Raw genomic sequence first — 21,747 nt, forward strand, 5'->3', positions numbered from 1 at the left:
TTTCCCCCCCCCCCCCCCACCTAATTCATGTAAAGTTTAGAAGTTTAACCTCCCCCATAGTATCTAATTATACACAAAAGATGTCCCATACTTGTACTTAATACACCTTCTCCCTACTCATCGACGAGCTTTATCAATGTACATTATGTAAATTCAATCCACAACCTCGAGATCTCAAGTTCAGAGAGTCATCCCTGTATGTAGATATAAGTGGAAGATATATTGCAGCTTATATGTATGTAAAATAAGACTCAAAATCATTGGGACAGCATAGGATAATTGTCTTCAAAAGGCATCATATTTTGCAGTTTTTTTGTTCTGGTTGGAATATAAACCCACAAAACCTTCTTTTCCTTCTCCTTGTATGATTGATTTTCCTGGGATACTTATCAATATATGCAGTTAAGCCAACTAGTTTACAAAATTATGTACAAAAATGACCCAAAGTATACACACCCAATACGTTGTGTACATATTTTGTAAATTATATCATCCAAAGGCACTAGGGTGTAAGTTCCTGTAAATAAAACGTCCTTAAAAGGAAGCGATAAAAACAGTAACTTATCCATCATACTTAACAGTAATCCAGCAACAACCTTTGGTTTCATTATAGCATTTAACTCGAGATGAATCCTGATCATTTTTTCGACTACACTCAGCAATTCTATGATCGAAACAGAGGTACATTACAATTATGCCAAAACTAACCATTTACCTGACTTTGACAGTAAAGCAAATTAAACAAAAAGATGCACTTTACATGAAACTTTGTAAACATATACATCCATTATCGCGATTTAAGAACGGCTCCTTCCACAATTTTCCAACCGGAGTTTGCCCAGGACATGTCGTACCTAGTTGTATAGATAGTACTGTATGAGTCATTGTTCTCCGGATGGGCTACATCAGTTAAGCTTGCTGATTCCTCCAGAGTAGCTTCCACAGTAGCACGTCGGCCATCAGCTGAGACAGTCACACTGTCAATGGCAAGGTTTAAAAGCTTGTACTCCCAAAACCAACCATGCTGCGCAATTTCTGTTGCACGGTCTGTCCAAATCTTCAGCATCTGACCATCCAAAACCTGTCATTTTGAACAATGTTGTCAGGCAAAATACAAAGATGACACCAGAAATTGATAAGAGGTGGATAAGCTGCATTTGGACTACAGCAAACAAAAAAAAAGATGCTGGGTAGTTCCTCATGGAGCAACTAAACAATTGTTTGTCTAGTACTTGTACAGCAAAACAACTCGTGTTGAGCAGCTGAATTCTACAAGAAATCATTTGGCTCTTACAAACAGTTGTGCATATGGCATTTTGCTATAAAGATAATATCATAACATTGTATAGAAATTGAAATAGAGCAGCTAACACACAATCCTACCCGTTGCTTTGGCAGGAAGTAAAATCCATTAAGAATTGTCTCAAGGCATTCAGGTTCTATTGCCTTTCATGTCATACTAGTGAAACATAATCAACACTATAAAAAGAAAGGCATTACATATTCATACCTCTGACAATCTGTTGAGACAGTGATCGGTTCCAAGAGACTGGGACTTGATATTCTGCCACTTCCGAACTATACTTTCTGCAAGCCTTGCATCCATTCTAGGAACCTCAAGAGGATTTTCAACTGGTGAGGCAGAGGCATCTGCAGTAGCAGATAAAATTTCTGAAATTCAGAAGAAAGGGAAGGTTGGAGAAAGAAAGCAGAACTGAAACCCTCACAAAAGAATTTAAAAGAACCCCAGACTCAAGAAAATATAATAATAACAATAACAGAAGAAGATAATTTTTATTAGATAGCTGTACAACTACCACTTGTAACAAATTATTAGAAATTTTCTCTCGAATCCAGGTCGTTGAATGAAGCAGCAGAGAAAAGAAAAAGAGCATGGCTCCATAGGTCATATTTGGCGAACCCCGAGAGTTATTTAGAAACTAAAATGGTCAGTGAGTCATACCCACATTGATGACATCCGAGGCAATGGCTGAACCAGTAGCACTAGCACTATGTTGAACTGAAGACCCATGTCTAAAGGAAGAAAGCTTCAATCCAACCAAAGTCAAGAACCCAATCGCTACTCCAGCACACATAATCTTCACACTTGCATCTTTTATTCTGTCAGTTATCACATCTTGCTCTTGATAGTTAGAACTCTTTCTCTCAGGATCCCCAACAGTCGTGATAAAATTATTTTGATCACGGAGTTCTCCAAGATCCTCAAATGGCTTGGCAATATCAAATTCGTTCATCTCATTGTCGCCATATCGTCTTACGCTGCCTTCCCCATCACCAGCAGGAAAAACTTTCTGTAATGCCTGAATTGCACTGGCCTTAACACTATCAAGCACAGCTGTAGCTTCAGCTCCAATCCTTGCAATAGCTGCAGCAGCAGCTAAAGGTGAAGCACCACCACCTTCCAGCCTTTCCAAATATCTTAAAACAGTAGGGTCATCATAATAGTCTCCAAGCTTGAAAGTGACATCTTCTGTCTCTCTAAATCTGGGAAAGACTACTTCCATCAACCAAGTCTCCAAAAGCTTACATAGTCCAGGGAGCAGATCATTTTCGTTGTCATCCTTCGAGTGTTCTGCAACAAAAGTCACTATAGATGGATCTCTATAAGGGGAGTCCTCACTGTCTAGGCCCAACCATGAGCGACATCCATCAACTTCTCCAACAAGCAGTGAACAAAGGCCCCTCTCCAAAGCGAAGTCTATTTCACGGTTTTCTCTAACAGTGTAGACAGACACAGAACTGCCGTAAGCTGTAACTTTGGTCTGCTGAAGCTGCTGAAAAAGGTTATCAGCATCTTGAATGAGATGAGGTTTTTTTCCAACAAAAGCTTGAGCAACAAGTGCAAGCGCAACCCCATAAACTTCAAAGCTTTCTGCAGGAATGTTACTTGGCGTTGCGACGAAGAGGTCCACCTTTTAAAAAGAAGAAGAGGAAAATGAAGAAAAGGAGTGAAACGAACAGTTACAAAAGAAACCAAAAATATATGAATGAAGTTAAGCCAACCTGTTCAGAAGCTGTCATCTGTAGGAAGGCCTCATTCATGAAATCTTCTCGTGTGAACCCCCCTGAAATTGCAGCTGCTCCTCCTCCTCCAACAGCCCACAAAATATTGCGCACACCTTGAAGACCCTCTGCTCTTTTCATTCGGTATTCATCACCAAGAGGAAAAGCTAGAAGTTCAAGTACGTAGCGTGGATTTATCTCTTCCAACGTCTCATCTATCTGGGATTGCAGATCAAGGGCAAGATTACTTGCACCTTCTTCCTAGAAAATGAAGGCAGAAAGTTCCTCATTATTTGCTCTTCACTGTAAGCTTACAATTCTCCCCAAAAAAGGCATGCATCAGCATTCAAGCAGACGAGAGGGAAAGAAATAGTGCACAGGCACACACACCATACACACAAACATTACCAAAAACAAACAATATCTAAGACTATTGAATGATGAATGACCAAGAAGAGCGCTACAGACGAGAGGGAAAGAAACAGTGCACAGGCACACACACCATACACACAAACATTACCAAAAACAAACAATATCTAAGACTATTGAATGATGAATGACCAAGAAGAGCGCTACAGACGAGAAGGGAAAGAAACAGTAGCAACAGGCAACACACACCATACACAACAAACACTTAACCAAAACAACAATATCTAAGACTATTGAATGATGAATGACCAAGAAGAGCGCTATACTCATTAATAGGTAAATCAAAATGAAGTTAGCAATCAGTACAACGATACAAACCCTCTTCCACTACTAGAGTAGTTTGTTAAGAGACATTTGCAGCTGTAAATAAGCTGTAGTCATAGTGCATAAACTAAAGAAAACAGCTATTTCCATGTGTGTTCCCTTTATAGAATTTCAAATATACCATCACATTCACTCTAACTTACTCATATCATCAGAAGTCACTATACCTGTAACAGCTTAAGTGCTCTTTCAAGCAGTTCACAACCTTGAACAAAATCAGGAGGTGAAAGTGCCATTGCATCTCGCGAATGGTCAACATATGCGAGTGCCATAGCCAAGACCACATCTTGCTTGAATGACTTTGGCATCCGCTCTTTCAGCAAGCTTTCCCCAATCTGAAGAACTACTTCAGTCTCACCAGCTTCTTGCAAAACACACATTGCTCCCGGAACCTGTAAAAGCCATGACATTCTTTTAAATTCTTTGCATCCCACTAAAACTTTAGAATATTTAAGTTTTATAACCAACCCAGGTACAACTTTTATTACACTATCAGTTAGTTATGCATTGAGAGCTAATTACAAGTAATTTCTAGCAGTAAGTGTAGACTGATAATCTGGAAAATAGGTAAGTGACATGCTACAACAGGTTAAATTTACACTGGTCATGTACAAAAAAATTTCTTTAATTTGCACAACTTATACAATTACCTTTACCAATAGTAAGTGTGGTTTGGTAATCTGGAAAATAAGGAAAGCAACAAGTAACAACTCATTAAACTACATTGATCATGTTGTTCTCACTGTATAAAACCTTTTCTTATAACCGCGGAATTAGTTTTGGCCCAATCCTTAGGAACAACGCAGCCTTCAAAACTCAGAAATAAAGGGCCCGTCCCTCTATCCTTCTCCACTTAAATACTAGGCTTAGTTCGCATAGCTGGAACCTATGACCCAAATTACAAGTCCCTCAACCTTTGCGACTTGAACTAAGCCTAGACGCTCTCATTGTATATAACTTAAAACTACAAACTTCTACAATTTATTCACTGCTACTTGCAATTGGTAATTTGGAAAATATAATAAGCAACATGCTACAATTATTAGCTATATACAGATAGTATATAATTAAACCAGGCATCTAAGATCAACCTGACTTACTTGGGGAGCCTAAGTTAACACAAATAAACTTAATGCCGAACATAAATCCAAGTTTCAAACTCCCTGTAGCACTTTTCAATTAACTAAAAAAATATTCAATTAAGAATGCGGGCAGTAAATAAAAAAATGGAGTACTTGAAGGTAAAATGGTACTTTATCCCAGGGGACAGGAGTTAGAATAGTATCGAACTCATGCTGAGCGAGGCCTTGATTGTACTCTCTACGAGAGGTAGAGTCAACAAGGGTTTCACAAGCAGCTTGAAGAATCTGCCGTCGGCCAATCAATGCTTCCTGACTGTATCCGTACTGCGGAGGCTTTGTAATTCTAGCATCGTAGCATCTCCTAATACCGTCACCGAGGAAGTGAGCTTCAGCACCAAGCACTCTATAAAAGTCTATAGGCATTGAAATGTGGCGGTCTGAAGGAGCAACAGGAGGAGGAATAGTCGTAACGGAGGTTGTAGAAGTTGAATTCTGGAAATCCGATGAGTCGGAGGTGGTGGTGGAAGGAAGGAATTGGAAATCGGCGAGAAGACGATCCGCCCATTTACTAGCGGAGAAGTTAGTAGGTAAACTACTTGTTCCACCGGTAACACTACTAGCTCCTCCGTTAACGGCATTGAGTCTCGGCGGCTTCTTACCACCGGCGGCGGCTAGTTGAAATGGTGATGAAAGGCGTGGAGTACAAATGCCAAAGCTTAGCTGTGTTAATGCCTCCATTGGTAAGGAAGCTTTCAAAATGTGCTCATAATTCATTGTTTTTACCTCTTTCAGATATTTTTTGCTCACTCGTAATGCAATTGGGCCGACTCTTTTGATATGGGCTAGACACTTCTTGTTATTGGGCTTGGAAACTGGATCTTATGGATGGATAGTGGATAGGCCCGTTTCATTTGAATGATTAGATGGATGTAATGTTCCAATTGCACGGTTTGCTCTTCAATTTTGAACTTATCTTAGCGGTGCATAATTTTTGAAATATTATGATGCGAAAATTTAAATGTATGTCCCAAGAAAAAGTTATTTATTTTGAGGGCTAAGAATTAAAGATCAACACAAAATAAGGACAAAACTGCAAAAGACACGTTCTAACTCAACAGTTAAAGGGTTTATTATGGATGAAATTGGACGAATTGTGCTTCAAATGGGATGTTTTATAATCTTATGTGGAGGAAAATGTTTTATGGAAAATCTATTTCGTATTGAAAAATGTTTGTGACACATATAACAACTATATTATATGAAAATAAAACACGGTGTTTTGACGATCGTAAAATTGGTAAAGAAAAAAAACAAACAAATAGAGCTTTAGAAGTTACTTGCAATGTTAATTAAGCTGACCACTTCTATTTGACAAACACAAAAAACCAGATGACATGGAACATATCGCCATTGACAAAACATGAAGACAACTTCAATCTCACATTCTGCAAGTACAACAATAAAAAGGACAACCTTAAATTTCTTTACATTAAAGGATCGGAATCAAAATCTCTCTGTACTTTTTATTATCATCGCGTTTACATCAAACCAAATTAAGCCATGTTACTTTGATGTGAATATTGAATCTGAATAAGTTTGAATATTGCAATAATTTCATTGCTATTCCTTCCTAATAATTAGTGGGTTGTCCCATTAACACCACTAAGTATTTCTTTTGTCATAGTCGACATTTATAGTCATTTGATTGACTCAAAGCATGCACTTTTTATAATTAACAACATCTTAATCATGGTCCCTAATCTTATTTACAATGTGTCGTTATCTTTTTTTTCTTTTTCTTGAATACATCATTAAAATAGAGACTATTATTTCACCATTCCACCTAATTGTATGAGTAATACCATCTTAATATAATCATTTGGTTACGTGAGGAGTAATAGTAATTACTTTTAAGTATTAATAGCGAAATCAAAAATTTGAATAAAAGGATTCAAAAGTTAACAGTTCTACAAAGAAGTTATTGATTCAATTGAACCCTCTTCCATGGTTCTGGCTCCGCTGCTTACTTCAAGGAGTATTATAAATTTAGTTACTCTTATTCATGTATTAGTAATACATGCACTTCTCATCCTCCGTAAGATAGCAAGCGACTTTCATTTAACTGATACGAGTATATAGTTTACACATAATTTTTATGATGAAATTATTTTTGGTAGTGTGGCAAACCAAGAGACCCCATATAGACTAGAGATAAACGAGAAATGCTACTATTATTAGGATGTTTGGTTTGTTAGAAATGGTTATCTATTTTTGGAGTGACATAAATAATATCAATGTATATCTTTTGTACTAGTAACTACATCTATGTATACTACTTAATTCTCCCCTATCTACATGAAACCAACTCAACATATACCATATCTCAACCATAAGAATTTGAGTAGTGGGTGATAGTGAAGAGTGGTCCAAAGAATATTGTTTATTGCATTCAACTTCCTCACATCTTAAAAGTGATATGGAGTTGAAAGAGGCAATGACAATGGAACAAGTGGACACACCACCATAAAAAGTTGTGATGAAATGAATAGAATTTCTTTCTTAACAGAAATTTTGGATTTGAGCTTTAGGCCGGAATAGAAAAAAATCTAGTAGTGAGGAGTAAATTGCACGGATACTTGATTTTGACGTTTGCTCAGCTTTTTTTTTATTATTATTTTGCATGTATACACATTTAGGAACAAGTTCAAATAAAGTTATTCTTGACAAAGTCTTAACTTCCGACATTATGTCTAAAGTTTCATATGACTGAAGTTCAAACGCAGTGTCAAAATAGACTGTTGGAAGATATATATTGTTTCTCCTATTGTGTCTGAAGTTTCATACGATTATTGAAGTTCAGACACACATGACGACGTCCTAGCAAATTGTCTCGTGAAATTTTTATCGTATGGGGCTGGTGTTTGTCCTTTTAATAATTCAACGCGACATGAGTCCAAATTTATCGAGATACTAGTGCAGATATTGAATATCGGGTAGCAAAAAAGAGAAATTAAAAAAGTGTAATTGGACACGAAATTTAGAGAGGCCCCGAATTGATGATATTGATTGCAAAAATGAAAAGAAAAATGGCTTTATTTATTAATCAATCTAAACTTTAAAGAACATGTATAATGAAGAAATCAGGCTAAAGGAGTGAACATCGGCTTTAATGTTTGATCCTAATTACGTGACCCTCTCAACTAGAAAACACAAAGAATCAAGTCGCATTTAATCATTTCCAATTGCTATTTATATTGTCAATTAATCATAAAATTATTTTGTCAAAAGCCGCAGAAAGGTAGTAAACCCTTCTTTTCAGCCCCTTTTAAAGACTACTTTTTTCATGATAAATTATATTAATTGAGTAATCTAAGAAGTAAAAACATGTTAAAATGTCCCTTAGTTGATGAGTACGAAAAAATTAATGTTACCGCACGTTTTGTCTTTGAATCGAAGGTATATCCAAAATAACTTTTCTATTTTAAGGTAGGGGTAAAGTTTATATATACTCTATCTTGCTTAGATTCCAAATTATCGAATAATATATTGTTGTGAATATTTATCCTTGTAAAAGGTGCACATATATTATGTCAATAAGAACAAATATAATCTATTTTAATAAAGATAAAAATAAATTCGACTCAATATCTATTTGTAAAGTTTGATGGCAAATTTATTTTCTTTGGAATGTATCTCCCCTTGGATACGTTTATCTAATTTATGTACTATTACATAAGATTAAAATTTTGTTGTATAAATAAATCACTTCCATCATATTTCTACTGTTGAGAATAAAAACAATTTTCTGGGAAGAGGTAAAAGGGAAAACAGACCAACAGAAAGGTAAATGTAAATATAAAAAGAGAAGCTCATAGGCACCTACAAAGGGTAAAAGTTATCCAAATATAATTACACCAAATCAATATATATATATATATGATTATAAAGTTTTTCTATTTAATTATATAATTAATTAACAGATAAATTTTTACATTAAATCACTTAATTATGATTAACTATACTCTTTTTCTATTGAGTCAACGTTTATGGAAAACAACCTCTCTATACCATAAAGATAAGATAAGGTTTGAATATACTCGTACTTGCTATTGTTGTTGTTTGTACCCCTCCCTTACTCAATTTATTTATTATTTTTCCATTTTCATGATTTAACCAGGTAAATATCTATCAATATTTTAAAATATATTTTTTATTTACTGATATAAAAAGAATTATAATTTATGATTTTGAAATATCATTTTCAAATATCTAAATTTTAATATTAAAATAATAAATTAATCTAATCTACTTTAGCTTTAAACCTTAGCGATCAACCATAAACACACATGAAGATATTGACTCTTACTATCCCTATAAAACAAAAATAATCAAATTGACTATCGGAAATATAAAAAAATGCTTCACTAATACATAAATTAAGACAAAAAGGGATTGTTTGGTTGTGAATTAACTATTTAACATAAGTTATCTCATCATATATATATATATGATAACTTATTTTATCGGTGTATTAAATGAAGAAATAATTACTTTCAATTAAAGAATAAGATAAAACAATCCTACATTTTATTCGAGATCATTATACTTTATGCCTAATAGTAAATGACTCCAAAGAGTATTAATTTATCGTAAATATCGAATGAAATAAATATTTAGTCCCAAAAGCCACAGTGCATAGCTCAACACATGGCGTTAGTCTTTGTCAGTGCTGCTTCTTCTTCTCCTTCTGAAACTGAAACTGAAACTTTTTTTTTTTTCAGCTCATACGCTCCTCTCTTCCCCACTTCCATAACAAACTCCATTAACACCCACCATTCTTGATTTTTCCCCCATTTGATCTTCTTCTTCTTCTCTCTATCATTACTCACCACCACTCTTTCTCATGTCAACGGCTACTTTTCTTCTCTCTCCGCCATTGGTGGTGGTGGCACTTACATTGCTATTTTCCTGTGTTTTTTCCATGGCCGAAAACGTTACAGAGACGGAAATGGCAGCCTTAATGTCGTTCAAACGGAATTTGGAAGACCCACTTGGGGTATTAGACGGTTGGGATTTTTCTACCTCATTAGCTCCGTGTGATTGGCGTGGGGTTCTGTGTGATGCCGGCAGAGTTCGTGAACTCCGCCTACCTGGGTTGCAGCTGAGTGGACGGCTAACTGACCAGGTTGGTAATTTACGCCAGCTACGGAGGTTAAGCCTACATTCTAACAACTTTAATGGCTCTGTCCCACGCTCTTTAGCTCAATGTGCTTTGCTACGCGCTGTTTACTTCCATTACAACTCTTTTTCCGGTGAACTCCCGCCGGCTATCTCGAACCTCACTAATCTTCAAGTTTTAAACTTTGCTCACAACTTCCTTTCCGGTCATGTCTCTGGTAATGTTCCAGCAAGTCTCCGGTTTCTCGATCTTTCTTCTAATCTCCTCTCCGGTGGCATTCCGGGTAACTTTTCAGTTGGTTCTCAGCTCGAACTGTTAAATTTGTCGTTTAACCGGTTCTCCGGTGAAATTCCGGCGAGTATCGGAGCTTTACAGAAGTTAGAGTATCTCTGGCTTGATTCTAACCAACTTTACGGCACTATACCTTCAGCAATCTCTAACATTTCCACATTAATACACTTGAGCACTAGTGATAATCATCTGCAGGGATTAATCCCGGCAACAATCGGTTCACTTTCCAGTTTACAGGTAATCTCATTGTCGCAAAATCAACTATCTGGTGTGGTCCCTGCATCATTTTTCTGTAATGGGTCAGTAAATGCTCATGCTATTAGGATCATTGAGCTGGGTTTCAATGCATTCACGGGTTTAACTAAACCTGGGAATGCAACATGTTTGAGTGCTTTAGAGGTCTTGACCCTTCACGGGAATCACATTAATGGTGTTTTTCCTGAATGGTTGACGAATTTTTCGTCGTTGAAGGTTCTTGATATCTCCGGGAATGCAATTTCTGGAACTCTGCCAGATGATATAGGGAATTTAAGGTTTCTTGAGGAGCTTAGACTGGGTAACAACACATTAACTGGTGATATTCCTGCTAGTATTGTGAACTTTGGTTCATTGGGGGTACTTGATTTAGGTGGAAATCGGTTTTCTGGATTGATTCCACAGTTCTTGGGTAAATTGACAGGGTTGAGAATGCTGTCTCTTAATGGGAATCGCTTTTCTGGTTCGATTCCGGATAGTTTGGGGAGTCTTTATCAGCTGGAGTTTTTGGATTTGAGCATGAATGATTTGAATGGGAGTTTGCCTCAAAACCTTATGTTGCTTAGCAATTTGACTAGTTTGAATTTGTCCAGCAACTTGTTTTATGGTGAAATTCCAAGAGGAATTGGAAGCTTGCATGGGTTAGAGGTTTTAAATGTTAGCAATTGTGGGTTCTCAGGGAACATTCCGACTAGTATCGGAAGTTTGTTGAGGCTGACAACTCTTGACGTGAGCAAGCAAAACCTATCTGGTGAATTACCCTTTGACATTTTCGGGTTGCCAAGTCTACGAGTTGTGGCTTTACAAGAGAACATGTTAACTGGGGATGGTCTGGAAGGTTTTAGCAGTTTATCTGGTCTGGAATATTTGAATCTGTCATCTAATGCCTTTTATGGACAAGTTCCGAAGACATATGGTTTTCTTACATCCTTGAAAGTTCTTTCTATGTCTAAAAGTGGTATTAATGGCTCAGTTCCAGCAGAGTTGGGTAACTGTTCCGGCCTTCAAGTGCTTGAGCTTCGAGGAAATAAGTTAACAGGTCAAATTCCGAAGGATTTCTCACATTTATCTCATCTAAGGAAGCTTGATTTGGGCCACAATGGATTAACCGGGGAAATCCCTGAAAACATCTCTAATTGTTTATCTTTGGCTACTCTCTTGTTGGATTCTAACCATATCTCAGGTCACATACCAGAGTCGTTGACGAAATTATCAAACTTGGAAATGCTGGATCTCTCTTCAAATAATTTGAATGGATCAATTCCTTCAAGTCTGTCCCTGATTTCCAGTCTGAAGTATTTGAATATTTCCCATAATCATCTCGAGGGTGAGATTCCAGAGGCATTGGGTTCTCGGTTCAAGGACCCTTCTTTGTTTGCTGCGAATAATGCTTTGTGTGGAAAGCCATTGAAGGAGTGCAATGACGGTAAAAGGAAAAGAAAGAAGTTGATCTTATTCATTGTTTTGGCTGCTGTAGGGGCCTTTTTCGTGGCAGTGTGTTGTTGTGGGTACATCTACAGCCTTATACTTTGGCACAAAAAGTTAAGAGGTTCAGCTGAAGGGAAGAAGCGAAGCCCAGGCCGTGCGAGTTCAGGGGGAGAAGGGGGCCGTGGAAGTGGAGAGAATGGAGGTCCAAAGCTTGTTATGTTTAACAACAAGATCACTTATGCAGAGACTTTAGAAGCGACACGACAATTTGATGAGGAAAATGTGTTGAGCCGTGGAAAGTATGGCCTAGTATTCAAAGCCACTTTTGCAGATGGAATGGTCTTGGCTATCCGCCGCCTTCCTGATACATCAATCGAAGTGAACACATTCCGCAAGGAAGCTGAATCCCTCGGCAAGGTGAAACATCGCAATCTGACTGTTGTTCGTGGATACTATGCAGGACCACCACCTGATGTTCGATTTGTTGTATACGATTACATGCCTAATGGAAATCTTGCCACACTTTTACAAGAGGCATCGCATCAGGATGGCCATGTGCTCAATTGGCCAATGCGCCACCTGATTGCTCTTGGCATTGCTCGTGGCTTAACTTACCTTCATTCAGTTTCATTGATCCATGGAGATGTAAAGCCACAAAATGTATTGTTTGATGCAGATTTTGAAGCTCATCTTTCGGATTTTGGTTTAGATAAACTAAGCCTAGTAGCAACTCCAGCAGAGACTTCAACATCTTCCACCTCAGTTGGAACTCTAGGCTACATAGCACCTGAAGTGGCATTAACTGGACAACCCACAAAAGAAGGTGATGTATACAGTTTTGGGATTGTATTGTTAGAGATACTAACAGGAAGAAAGCCAGTAATGTTCAATGGGGACGAGGACATTGTCAAGTGGGTGAAGAGACAACTACAAAGAGGCCAAATTTCAGAATTGCTCGAGCCGGGGTTGCTTGAACTGGATCCTGAATCATCAGAATGGGAAGAGTTCTTGTTAGGAATCAAAGTTGGTTTGCTTTGCACCATGCCTGATCCTCTTGAAAGACCATCGATGACCGATATTGTATTCATGCTCGAAGGCTGCAGAGTTGGTCCTGACATTCCCTCTTCAGCTGATCCTACAACTCTTCCTTCACCAATGTGATATGAAAATTCAATTCTTTGCAATGAAATCAATTTGCAAGAAAATGTCCTTCATTTTTCTCAGTTCAATATTGTTCATGCATTTCTTCAATGTATTGCTACTCCATTCATTATCATTTTGTTTGTACATTGTTCATTCAAGAGTTGGCTGGTTTTGTGCAAGTATTATATTTCAAGTCTATTTTCTTAATGGCTTTTGCAACCCTTTGATTCTTTTCTGTTTTTATAAATAAAGATCTCACCATTGTGAATTGGGACAACTCCTATATTTATTTCTTAATTAAGGAGCAAATGTATAGTTTCATTAGGCACATGTTCATGATAATGTGTGAATCAATTAAATAGATATCACCAACCATTACAAGTTTACAACAACAACAATAAACCCAGTGTAATCTCAGGTCTAGAGAAGGTAAAAACTAAAGTGTATTCATATCTTATCATTATGTTTTTGAAGAGAGACCGTCTTCAAAAGACCTTCGGCTCAAGCAAATCAAAGCATTAACCGAATGAAAAGCATAACAACTAATAGCAAATCAATGTGAAGCATATATGCAAGGAACATATGTCACCAGGACTTTCACTCATAAAACTTCAAAACTTTTCCAATTAATATGGGTTCAAACACAACTTCAAATTCCAACTTATGATGTACCTCGTGATATATAATCATATGAATATCTATAACTTATTTTTTATCACAAATTTAAAAGACATTTTTTCTTGATTAATCTTTGTTTTTTTGGGGGACGGAGAATACAATATAATTCAAGAAAAACAAATAGAGTACATCATTACTTGTATGGTTATTAATTATGTTGTGTAGTTATTAAAGTGGTATGTATGTATGTATGTATGTACTTTTTTATAATTCAGAAATCAGGGAATCAAGTGGGACCAAAAACATGAATTCCCGCCAAAAGAGTAATGAAAAGAACAAAAAATAGATAGAATAGGTACAAGTGGAAAATACGAGTATTATAAATAAGAAAATAGCCGTTAATGTGACAGTGAAAACTGAAGCCAAAAAGCTTTTTTTTATGGGAAATGGAAATTGTAGGGTCCCAGGCGTTAGTTTCTGTCTAAATAATTTCATTTCATCGAACGTCTGATCCACGTATTGAAGTCCAACTAAATTTAGATTGAAGGTAAAATATTTTTTAATAAAAGTGATTTCATACTTTGGATCATTGAAGTTTATTACGAAAGTAACTTCGTATCAAGTAAGACTCAAACTCAAAATTTATGACTAAAATGAAAAAGTACTTATCACTTTATTGCGACTTATTAATATAAATATATATTTTACGTGGGAAAGGAAATTAGGACCAATATTTTATGTGTTAATTTAGGTGAGAAGTGCTTTTACTGCTATTTGGGAATTGGTTGGTCCAATTAACAAACCACGTCGGATTTTAGGGAAATAAGCAATACTTTGACCAGCTATGTGGTCCTCTGTTGTGTCTTATTATATTGTGATAATTTGTCTTAAATATATTTAAAAAAATATTATAGGTGAACAATAGTTGAAGGTAAATTTAGCTCTTCGTAAATATATTCGGACATGTGCACTACTCATATTGATACTAGAAGCTCATATTCAAATTTAGTGATCAAATCTCAATGCAATATGAGTATTAAAATCATGGTGTTCGAATTAACATTTAAACTAATTTTATGAAATATCTGTCCCTGTAATCCACATTATCTCAATTAATTTTACGAGATATTTGTTACCTTCGATCCGTGCACATATATATATATCATCGAGGAGTAAGGCTGGAACGAAACCAAGTCTTGTGAATTTCTGACTCAACGTAAATTATGAGTCTTCAGAACAGTGTCTATATAACATCAGAAAGTACTTGACTGAAATGATGGGTCAGTGTCAGATATAAAATTTACATCGCTGTAATTTTAACCTATGGTGAATATCATTATTTATTGCATAGTATTTACTACCCCTTTTCATAAAAAGTCATCACTTGTTTGTCATTTAGAGTCAGGTTCTTTATCCAAGTACAAAAGATAATTAAATTGTTATATACATACATACACTACAATAAATAAGTATATAGTAAAATACTTGATATTTGTGATTGGTTACTTGGGTACTTGATATACATACATACACTACAATAAATAAGTATATAGTACCACTATTATTTTACGGTTTTTATAGTTATATATATACACTTTGATATTCATAAAAAGGAGTATACATGAAAGTTCCAAGAATCAACTAGCTTAACGGTCGAAAATAATGGCATACTGGAATTATGGATTGCTTTGCTGGTGATGTTAAATAGAATATAATCCATGTACCATGTGGATACATATAGTAGCATCACGTATCATTATAAAATAAGATAAATTCATTGTAACATCACGAACAATGGAACTTCTATCTCGTTTATTTGGTAAAAGCAAATTCAAAATTTCTTTTATTCGAACTATCTCCAATATACTCGATGAGAGTTGTTTGGCAATTATGTCCATGATATGGGTTGTATGATAGTTATTTATATCAGTTGCTTATCAAGTGTCTTGATTTAAATACTTTTGACCATGTCATTATTGAAGAGATTATTTTTGTCTGATTCACTTTAACAATTTTAGTTTTTCGACGAGACAATCACATCATTCAATACATCACCACAAGTAAAGCAACACCCAAATGGGTAATTACATAGTTTGTGTTTAAAGTAGCTTCATAATTGAGCCTTCAAGCTTCAACATGATTACTTCTGAAACGAAGTATATCAGTGTAATGACCCTCCTGGTCATTTCTGTGTCTTGACTTCTGTGTATCGTTTAGAACATTCCTGTAGCGACCCCAAGTCATTTATGACTTGCTGGGACTGACAGTTCGGTCACCTGGTCGTTCGTTTGGTTATGATGTGAGTTTTACTGTTTTGGAGCTTATGAATCTTGAACGATCATTTTCGATCAAAAGTTCAAGAAGATGACATCGAAATTCAATTCTGACAATTCCATCAGCTCCGGAAGGGTCATTTTAGGCTAGTAGCATGGTCGACATGACTCCCGAGGTTTTCAGTGTGAGTCGGTGCGATTAGGCGTTTTAACTTTAAGTTTAAGCCTAAGTTTGACTTTGGTCAACATTTTGAGTAAACGCACTCGGATGAGAATTCTGTCAGCGCGGTAAGCTCCGGAATGTCAAGTTTGGTATAGGTTGACCTTTCTTTTGTGTCTCGAAGTTTTTGATATTTTTCGGATCTCTTTTGTAGTTTTTGACTTAAAATGACATTTGGATGTGGGACCCACTTTTTGTCAAGATGACCTCGTATGAAAATTTTGACTGTGCCATTGAGTCCGGAATATCAAATTTAGTATGGCTGCATATCTCGTTTGCGTGCACGGGGTTCCGAACGAGTTTGGAGCACCCCGTCGTAGTTTTTTTAGTTTTGGAAATTATTGCAGAAAATCAGCAACATTTCCCAAACTTCAAACCCTCATAACTCTCTCATCTTTCATCCGAATTAGGCGATTCAAAGTGCGGGAGCTTCGTATTTTTGGTGGCTTCACTGTAGAGTGTTTGGAAGTTGTCGGGTGCACGTAGTTCGAGGTAAATTTCGCAATAACCTGACTGCTGTACCCCTTTTTCGAGCCCTTGTTTTTGGCATTCTTGTTTTGGTCATATCTCACTCATTTTAGCTCGGTTTTGAGTGATTCGAAGTCCCACGTGTTGAGAATTGTCTTGGCTTCGTTGTAGAATGTTCAAAGAGTGCTGGGCACTTTTTGATTCTCTTTAATTTCAAGTTTAGACTGCTGCAATGTTTTCTTTTAAGTTGATTAAAGTGTGGTTTTCTTGCTTGTTGGGTGTTGATGCGTTTTAATCCCCGAATTGTGTTCCATTTTGGAATACAAGTTTGGGGTGCTGTTTAGGGTGTCTTGACGGAGTCAAATTCAGACAGTTCGGTGCGGGTCCCACGATTCTCATTTTGACTCCAAAATTGACTCGTCTCCGTTTGTTGTGATTTTGGTGTCTAAACGACCGTAATAACGTCGTGACTCTATTTTTGATAGCGGGGCAGAGTTTCGAGGACGTTCGAAAAGGAAAAGCTCTGGAGAAGTGATTTTGGAGCGCGTGTGATCGGCCTACAGGTAGGCTATGGTTTCCCTCTCTTAGATTGAGCTTGAGAGTGTGAATGCATGTTGATTAGTTGGGGTTTGGGTTGGTAGTGAATCATGCATAGGTGTTTAGAAATCATGTTTTCGGCCTATTTCGAGAATTATCGGGGTAACTGTGAGCATTGCTTTTGTGTTATTAATTGACCCTCCTTGCTATGTGGAGTGCTTGCATGCTTAATTATTGTTTATTTGAAGCATGTTGGACCTTAGTTTAGGTTTGACTAGGGCTTGCCTTAGAAATACATGATTCGGATCCAATAGGCCTTAGTTTTACCCCGACGTCACTTGACTGGCTTAGATCCCTGTAGACTGGTGTAGCAGACTTGAGTCTGATAGTTTGGGCCTTAGTTAGGCGATACTCTTTCTCCGACTATAGTTATCCTTATTTTCCCCGATGTTACGGCTTCACGAGTTACATCAGCAACACTAGTTCTACTTCGCGATTTGAATTTGATTTTTGATTCGGTTCCAAGGACTTACATTGATTGGCCAAGTATGGACGGCGTTCCATGGACATTTATGAGTGTGGATCGATTAGGACTCTTTCAGCAGCTACATTGGCGCCTTTATAGAGCATCCGGTTAGAGTTCCGGCCTCAGATACTTGTAAGTATATAGTACCACTATTATTTTACGGTTTTTATAGTTATATATATACATTTTGATATTCATAAAAAGGAGTATACATGAAAGTTCCAAGAATCAACTAGCTTAACGGTCGAAAATAATGGCATACTGGAATTATGGATTGCTTTGCTGGTGATGTTAAATAGAATATAATCCATGTACCATGTGGATACATATAGTAGCATCACGTATCATTATAAAATAAGATAAATTCATTGTAACATCACGAACAATGGAACTTCTATCTCGTTTATTTGGTAAAAGCAAATTCAAAATTTCTTTTATTCGAACTATCTCCAATATACTCGATGAGAGTCGTTTGGCAATTATGTCCATGATATGGGTTGTATGATAGTTATTTATATCAGTTGCTTATCAAGTGTCTTGATTTAAATACTTTTGACCATGTCATTATTGAAGAGATTATTTTTGTCTGATTCACTTTAACAATTTTAGTTTTTCGACGAGACAATAACACCATTCAATACATCACCACAAGTAAAGCAACACCCAAATGGGTAATTACATTAGTTTGTGTTAAAAGTAGCTTCATAATTGGGCCTTCAAGCTTCAACATGATTACTTCTGAAACGAAGTATATCAGGCATGTGAATCCATGATCTCTAAATAAAATTAAGTATATTATGTATATATTTTTGGAAATTTTAGTAATGCATCCATATTTTAAAATTCTAGATTAGCCTTTGCTAACCGATGAAACTAGCAACATCACATGGAACCAATCGACGGACATTCAAGTGTGTCTTATAGTTTATGTTAATGATCACTGGTCATTTGAATTTTGATCTCATTTTCTCTAACAATGGGAGTACATGTGTCTCCCCTAAAGGCCAACATAAACCAAAAAATAAAAAATAATAATATGTCCTCTAGACATTGATCTTGCCACTAAAATTAAAACTCACTCCTGGTTTAAATACCATTAGGGATATAAGCCATGTTTCATGTTTTCAAGAAGGTAAAATATGTTTCCGAAACTATGGTCAAACACAACTTCATATCAAGTCAAAACTAGACAAACAGATTGTATACGAAAGGAGTAGTTCTTTTGAAATCAGGAAGCAGATAAAAAGTTTTTTGTCCATCTTTTTAATACAATCAACTTGTGTCGCCTAAATTATTCAGACAGCAGAAGAGTAAAATATCATCCAAAGCTGATACCAAGTAGCAGAAGTCAATAGGTATAAAATGGCAAAGATATCCCAGAAACAAATGAAAGCTTAAAAGTAAAGTCAATATAAATTAATACAGGGAACATTTTACAGCAATCCAATTATTGTCTTTCAAAAATATCGGAAAAGTTTGATATCTTTATTGAGGGAATTCTTCTAGCCAAGCAATCAAATACATAATCACGGAGGCCAAAACTAAACAAAATGTAATTCAACAGCCAAACTAGCTCATCGAACGAGGAAGAACACAAAGATACTTCACAATTATGGAACAGGTGACACTTTTTCTCTACTCTGCTCTAGATTGACCAGCGCGAGAAGAAAGGATGATACCGACAATAAGGCCGTAAAGAGCCAAGGCTTCAGCAAAAATAAGGATCAGAATCATTCCAACAAAAAGCTTTGGCTGCTGTGCATTAGCTCTGAAAACAACAGAAACAAAGAAATGCACCATTAATTGGTCTGTTCTCTCACCTAAAGTGAGGAAACCTTCTTCTGAGTAAAGCATAAATGAAGTTAGCAGAACTATATGAATGCTACATAAGAAAAGGGAATATGATACACAAGGAGGCCTAATGAAAGAGCAGTGAAGTTGTGACTATCAACCCCTACATTAGTTAACCAACAAAGCCAACAACATGAGACTGCAACTGTATATATACTCAGTTAAGCCACCAAGGTGTAAAAGTCTGATAGCTAAGCATACGATTTTAAACTTGATGGATACTTACCTACATCTATAACCCTCTCCACTTAAATATAAATCTAGTGGCAGGATTTGAACCCGTGTCATGCGCCTAACACATACATCATGCATTGCACTCTTACCACTACACCAAGGCTGCCCTGGAAGTTCTCTTGAGACTAACAAAGGAAAAAGAATCTTTAAAGGTGAATTATATCTCCAATTTCCCGTTCCAACCCCAACATGCAGAATTGCTGTATCCCAAAGTTCAGTCCAACCCCAACATGCAGAATTGCTATAGCCCAAAGTTATTAACCACCACTCTCCAGTGTCCCCTCTTCCCCCTCTTTTGCACCTTCCCCTATATACACCAATCAGTCATAAAGAACAATTCAATAGTCCTAAAACAGAATCAATCACCCAGGATCTATTTATTCACTAAAGGCCATCTATTATTTTTATCAGAGTCAACCACATGCAAGTAAAGATCGAGTTGCAATGAGACCCAAGTTTAAAGGAGAAAGAAACAACCCACAATATTTGGTATCCTGATATCTCTCTGCCAAATACACAATTCACCATTACTCATTTAAGACAAATCATGAAAATCCTAAAAAAGAGTGATCTTTTTTAATAAAGGACAACCAATAAAAGAGTGAGCTTTTATAAAGGACAACCAATAAAAGAGTGATCTTTTAAATAAAGGACAACCAATAAAAGCTAGGCTAGTAAGTAAGTAAATCCAGACAGATCATACATAGAAATGCCAAAAGGTAACAAAAAATCTGCCATAACTGATTAAAGATCCAAACCCACATGCTCTTCACATTTATCGCAATACCAGCATATAATTAAACATAATCAACTATGCAATATCAAAAAAATACTCCTTTATGAATCTCCATATCAGTTCTGCCGATGATTAAACACAATACAGAAAATTAGCAGAAATAGTAAAATACCTAACACCAGCATCACCAACGATTCCGATAGCCATACCAGCAGAAAGACCAGCAAGACCACAAGCAAGACCAGATGAAAGGTGAGCATATCCATCAAATAGATAATACGACTTAGTTTTCGGGTTAATCCCAGTACTAATAATCACAGCAATAATTAACCCATAAATACCCAAAACTCCAGCCATAACAACCGGAACAATTGACTTCATTACCAATTCCGGCCTCATTACACCCATCGACGCTACTCCTACCCCACTCTTCGCTGTACCATAAGCTGCACCCATACCTAAATTCACAAAAAACTAGATTTAGATTCAAAAAAAAAAAATGAAAAAATCATAGCTTAGATCTAATGGAAAAAGAGTTACAGGAGAAGACTAAGGCAGCTGCAGCGCCGAGGAAGCCAAAAAACGGTGCCGTTTCATCTCCACTAAACGTAGAAGCCATTTTTATCTTCTTCGAATTGGGAAATTGAAGTAATTTGCGATCTGAGTGTTTATTGGAATTGATTGATTGATCTAAAATGCTTCTGTTAAATACATTTGAGATCGTCAACCTGATCCATCACTTGAGCTATAAATGGGCCTTAACCCGACTGTGATTAAAGAAGTATGTGTGGGCCTAAAGCCCATCTTTGGAACATGAAGTCGTAACTATCCTGCGTAAAAATTTGCAAGTTTAGCCAGTTCAGACATACGGTGTCTAAAGTTCAGACATTTACTTGTGAAAGAATCCACGACATCAATAACATATCCAATATAATCTCACAAATACGGTGTGGAGAGAGTAGTGTGCACGCGAAGACCTTACTCTTATCTCGTAGAGATAGAGAGGTTGTTTTCGATAGACCCCTGGCTTAACCCCCACCCCCACCCAAAAAAAAAGGAAACAAATAGAAAAAAGAGAGAACGAAAATGCAGTAAGAACACAACAAAATAAACAACAACAACAACAATA

At 36.5% G+C, this 21,747-nt stretch overlaps 3 protein-coding genes across 4 annotated transcripts; 1 reads left to right on the top strand and 2 right to left on the bottom strand.

Annotated features, from left to right (window-relative positions):
• Positions 1-551: 551 nt before the first annotated feature.
• On the bottom strand, positions 552-5,635 carry LOC102585006 (protein ACCUMULATION AND REPLICATION OF CHLOROPLASTS 6, chloroplastic). Of its 2 annotated transcripts, none has more exons than XM_006341948.2 (6): positions 5,031-5,635; positions 3,945-4,169; positions 3,025-3,285; positions 1,964-2,933; positions 1,511-1,650; positions 552-1,081 (listed from the first exon to the last, which is right to left on the bottom strand). In XM_006341948.2, exons 1-6 carry the CDS (start codon positions 5,631-5,633, stop codon positions 788-790), a joined length of 2,493 nt encoding a protein of 830 aa, XP_006342010.2. In that variant the 5' UTR covers positions 5,634-5,635; the 3' UTR covers positions 552-787. The 2 variants fall into 2 exon arrangements, with proteins under 2 accessions (XP_006342010.2, XP_006342009.2); XM_006341947.2 differs by having other exon boundaries at positions 1,511-1,671.
• Positions 5,636-9,556: 3,921 nt separating this feature from the next.
• On the top strand, positions 9,557-13,343 carry LOC102585552 (probable LRR receptor-like serine/threonine-protein kinase At4g36180). The gene has a single exon (XM_006341949.2). The coding sequence runs from the start codon at positions 9,763-9,765 to the stop codon at positions 13,171-13,173; it is 3,411 nt and encodes a 1,136-aa protein (XP_006342011.2). The 5' UTR covers positions 9,557-9,762; the 3' UTR covers positions 13,174-13,343.
• Positions 13,344-19,180: 5,837 nt separating this feature from the next.
• On the bottom strand, positions 19,181-21,312 carry LOC102585887 (V-type proton ATPase subunit c2). The gene is made up of 3 exons (XM_006341950.2): positions 21,159-21,312; positions 20,791-21,076; positions 19,181-19,565 (listed from the first exon to the last, which is right to left on the bottom strand). The coding sequence occupies exons 1-3, from the start codon at positions 21,235-21,237 to the stop codon at positions 19,433-19,435; spliced, it is 498 nt and encodes a 165-aa protein (XP_006342012.1). The 5' UTR covers positions 21,238-21,312; the 3' UTR covers positions 19,181-19,432.
• Positions 21,313-21,747: the final 435 nt, after the last annotated feature.

Source organism: Solanum tuberosum, unplaced genomic scaffold (genome assembly GCF_000226075.1).
Source record: "Solanum tuberosum cultivar DM 1-3 516 R44 unplaced genomic scaffold, SolTub_3.0 scf00032, whole genome shotgun sequence".
Classification (NCBI taxonomy): Eukaryota; Viridiplantae; Streptophyta; class Magnoliopsida; order Solanales; family Solanaceae; genus Solanum; species Solanum tuberosum.

Coding starts and splice junctions, on each gene's coding strand:
- LOC102585006 (XM_006341947.2), bottom strand. CDS start 5,633: ATGAATTATGAGCACATTTTGAAAGCTTCCTTACCAATGGAGGCATTA. Junction 3,286..3,944: donor GAGCACTTAAGCTGTTACAG/GTATAGTGACTT, acceptor TTCATTTTCTAG/GAAGAAGGTGCAAGTAATCT. Junction 1,082..1,510: donor GTCTCAACAGATTGTCAGAG/GTATGAATATGT, acceptor TCAAAATGACAG/GTTTTGGATGGTCAGATGCT.
- LOC102585552 (XM_006341949.2), top strand. CDS start 9,763: ATGTCAACGGCTACTTTTCTTCTCTCTCCGCCATTGGTGGTGGTGGCA.
- LOC102585887 (XM_006341950.2), bottom strand. CDS start 21,237: ATGGCTTCTACGTTTAGTGGAGATGAAACGGCACCGTTTTTTGGCTTC. Junction 21,077..21,158: donor AGCTGCCTTAGTCTTCTCCT/GTAACTCTTTTT, acceptor TTGTGAATTTAG/GTATGGGTGCAGCTTATGGT. Junction 19,566..20,790: donor GTTGGTGATGCTGGTGTTAG/GTATTTTACTAT, acceptor TGTTGTTTTCAG/AGCTAATGCACAGCAGCCAA.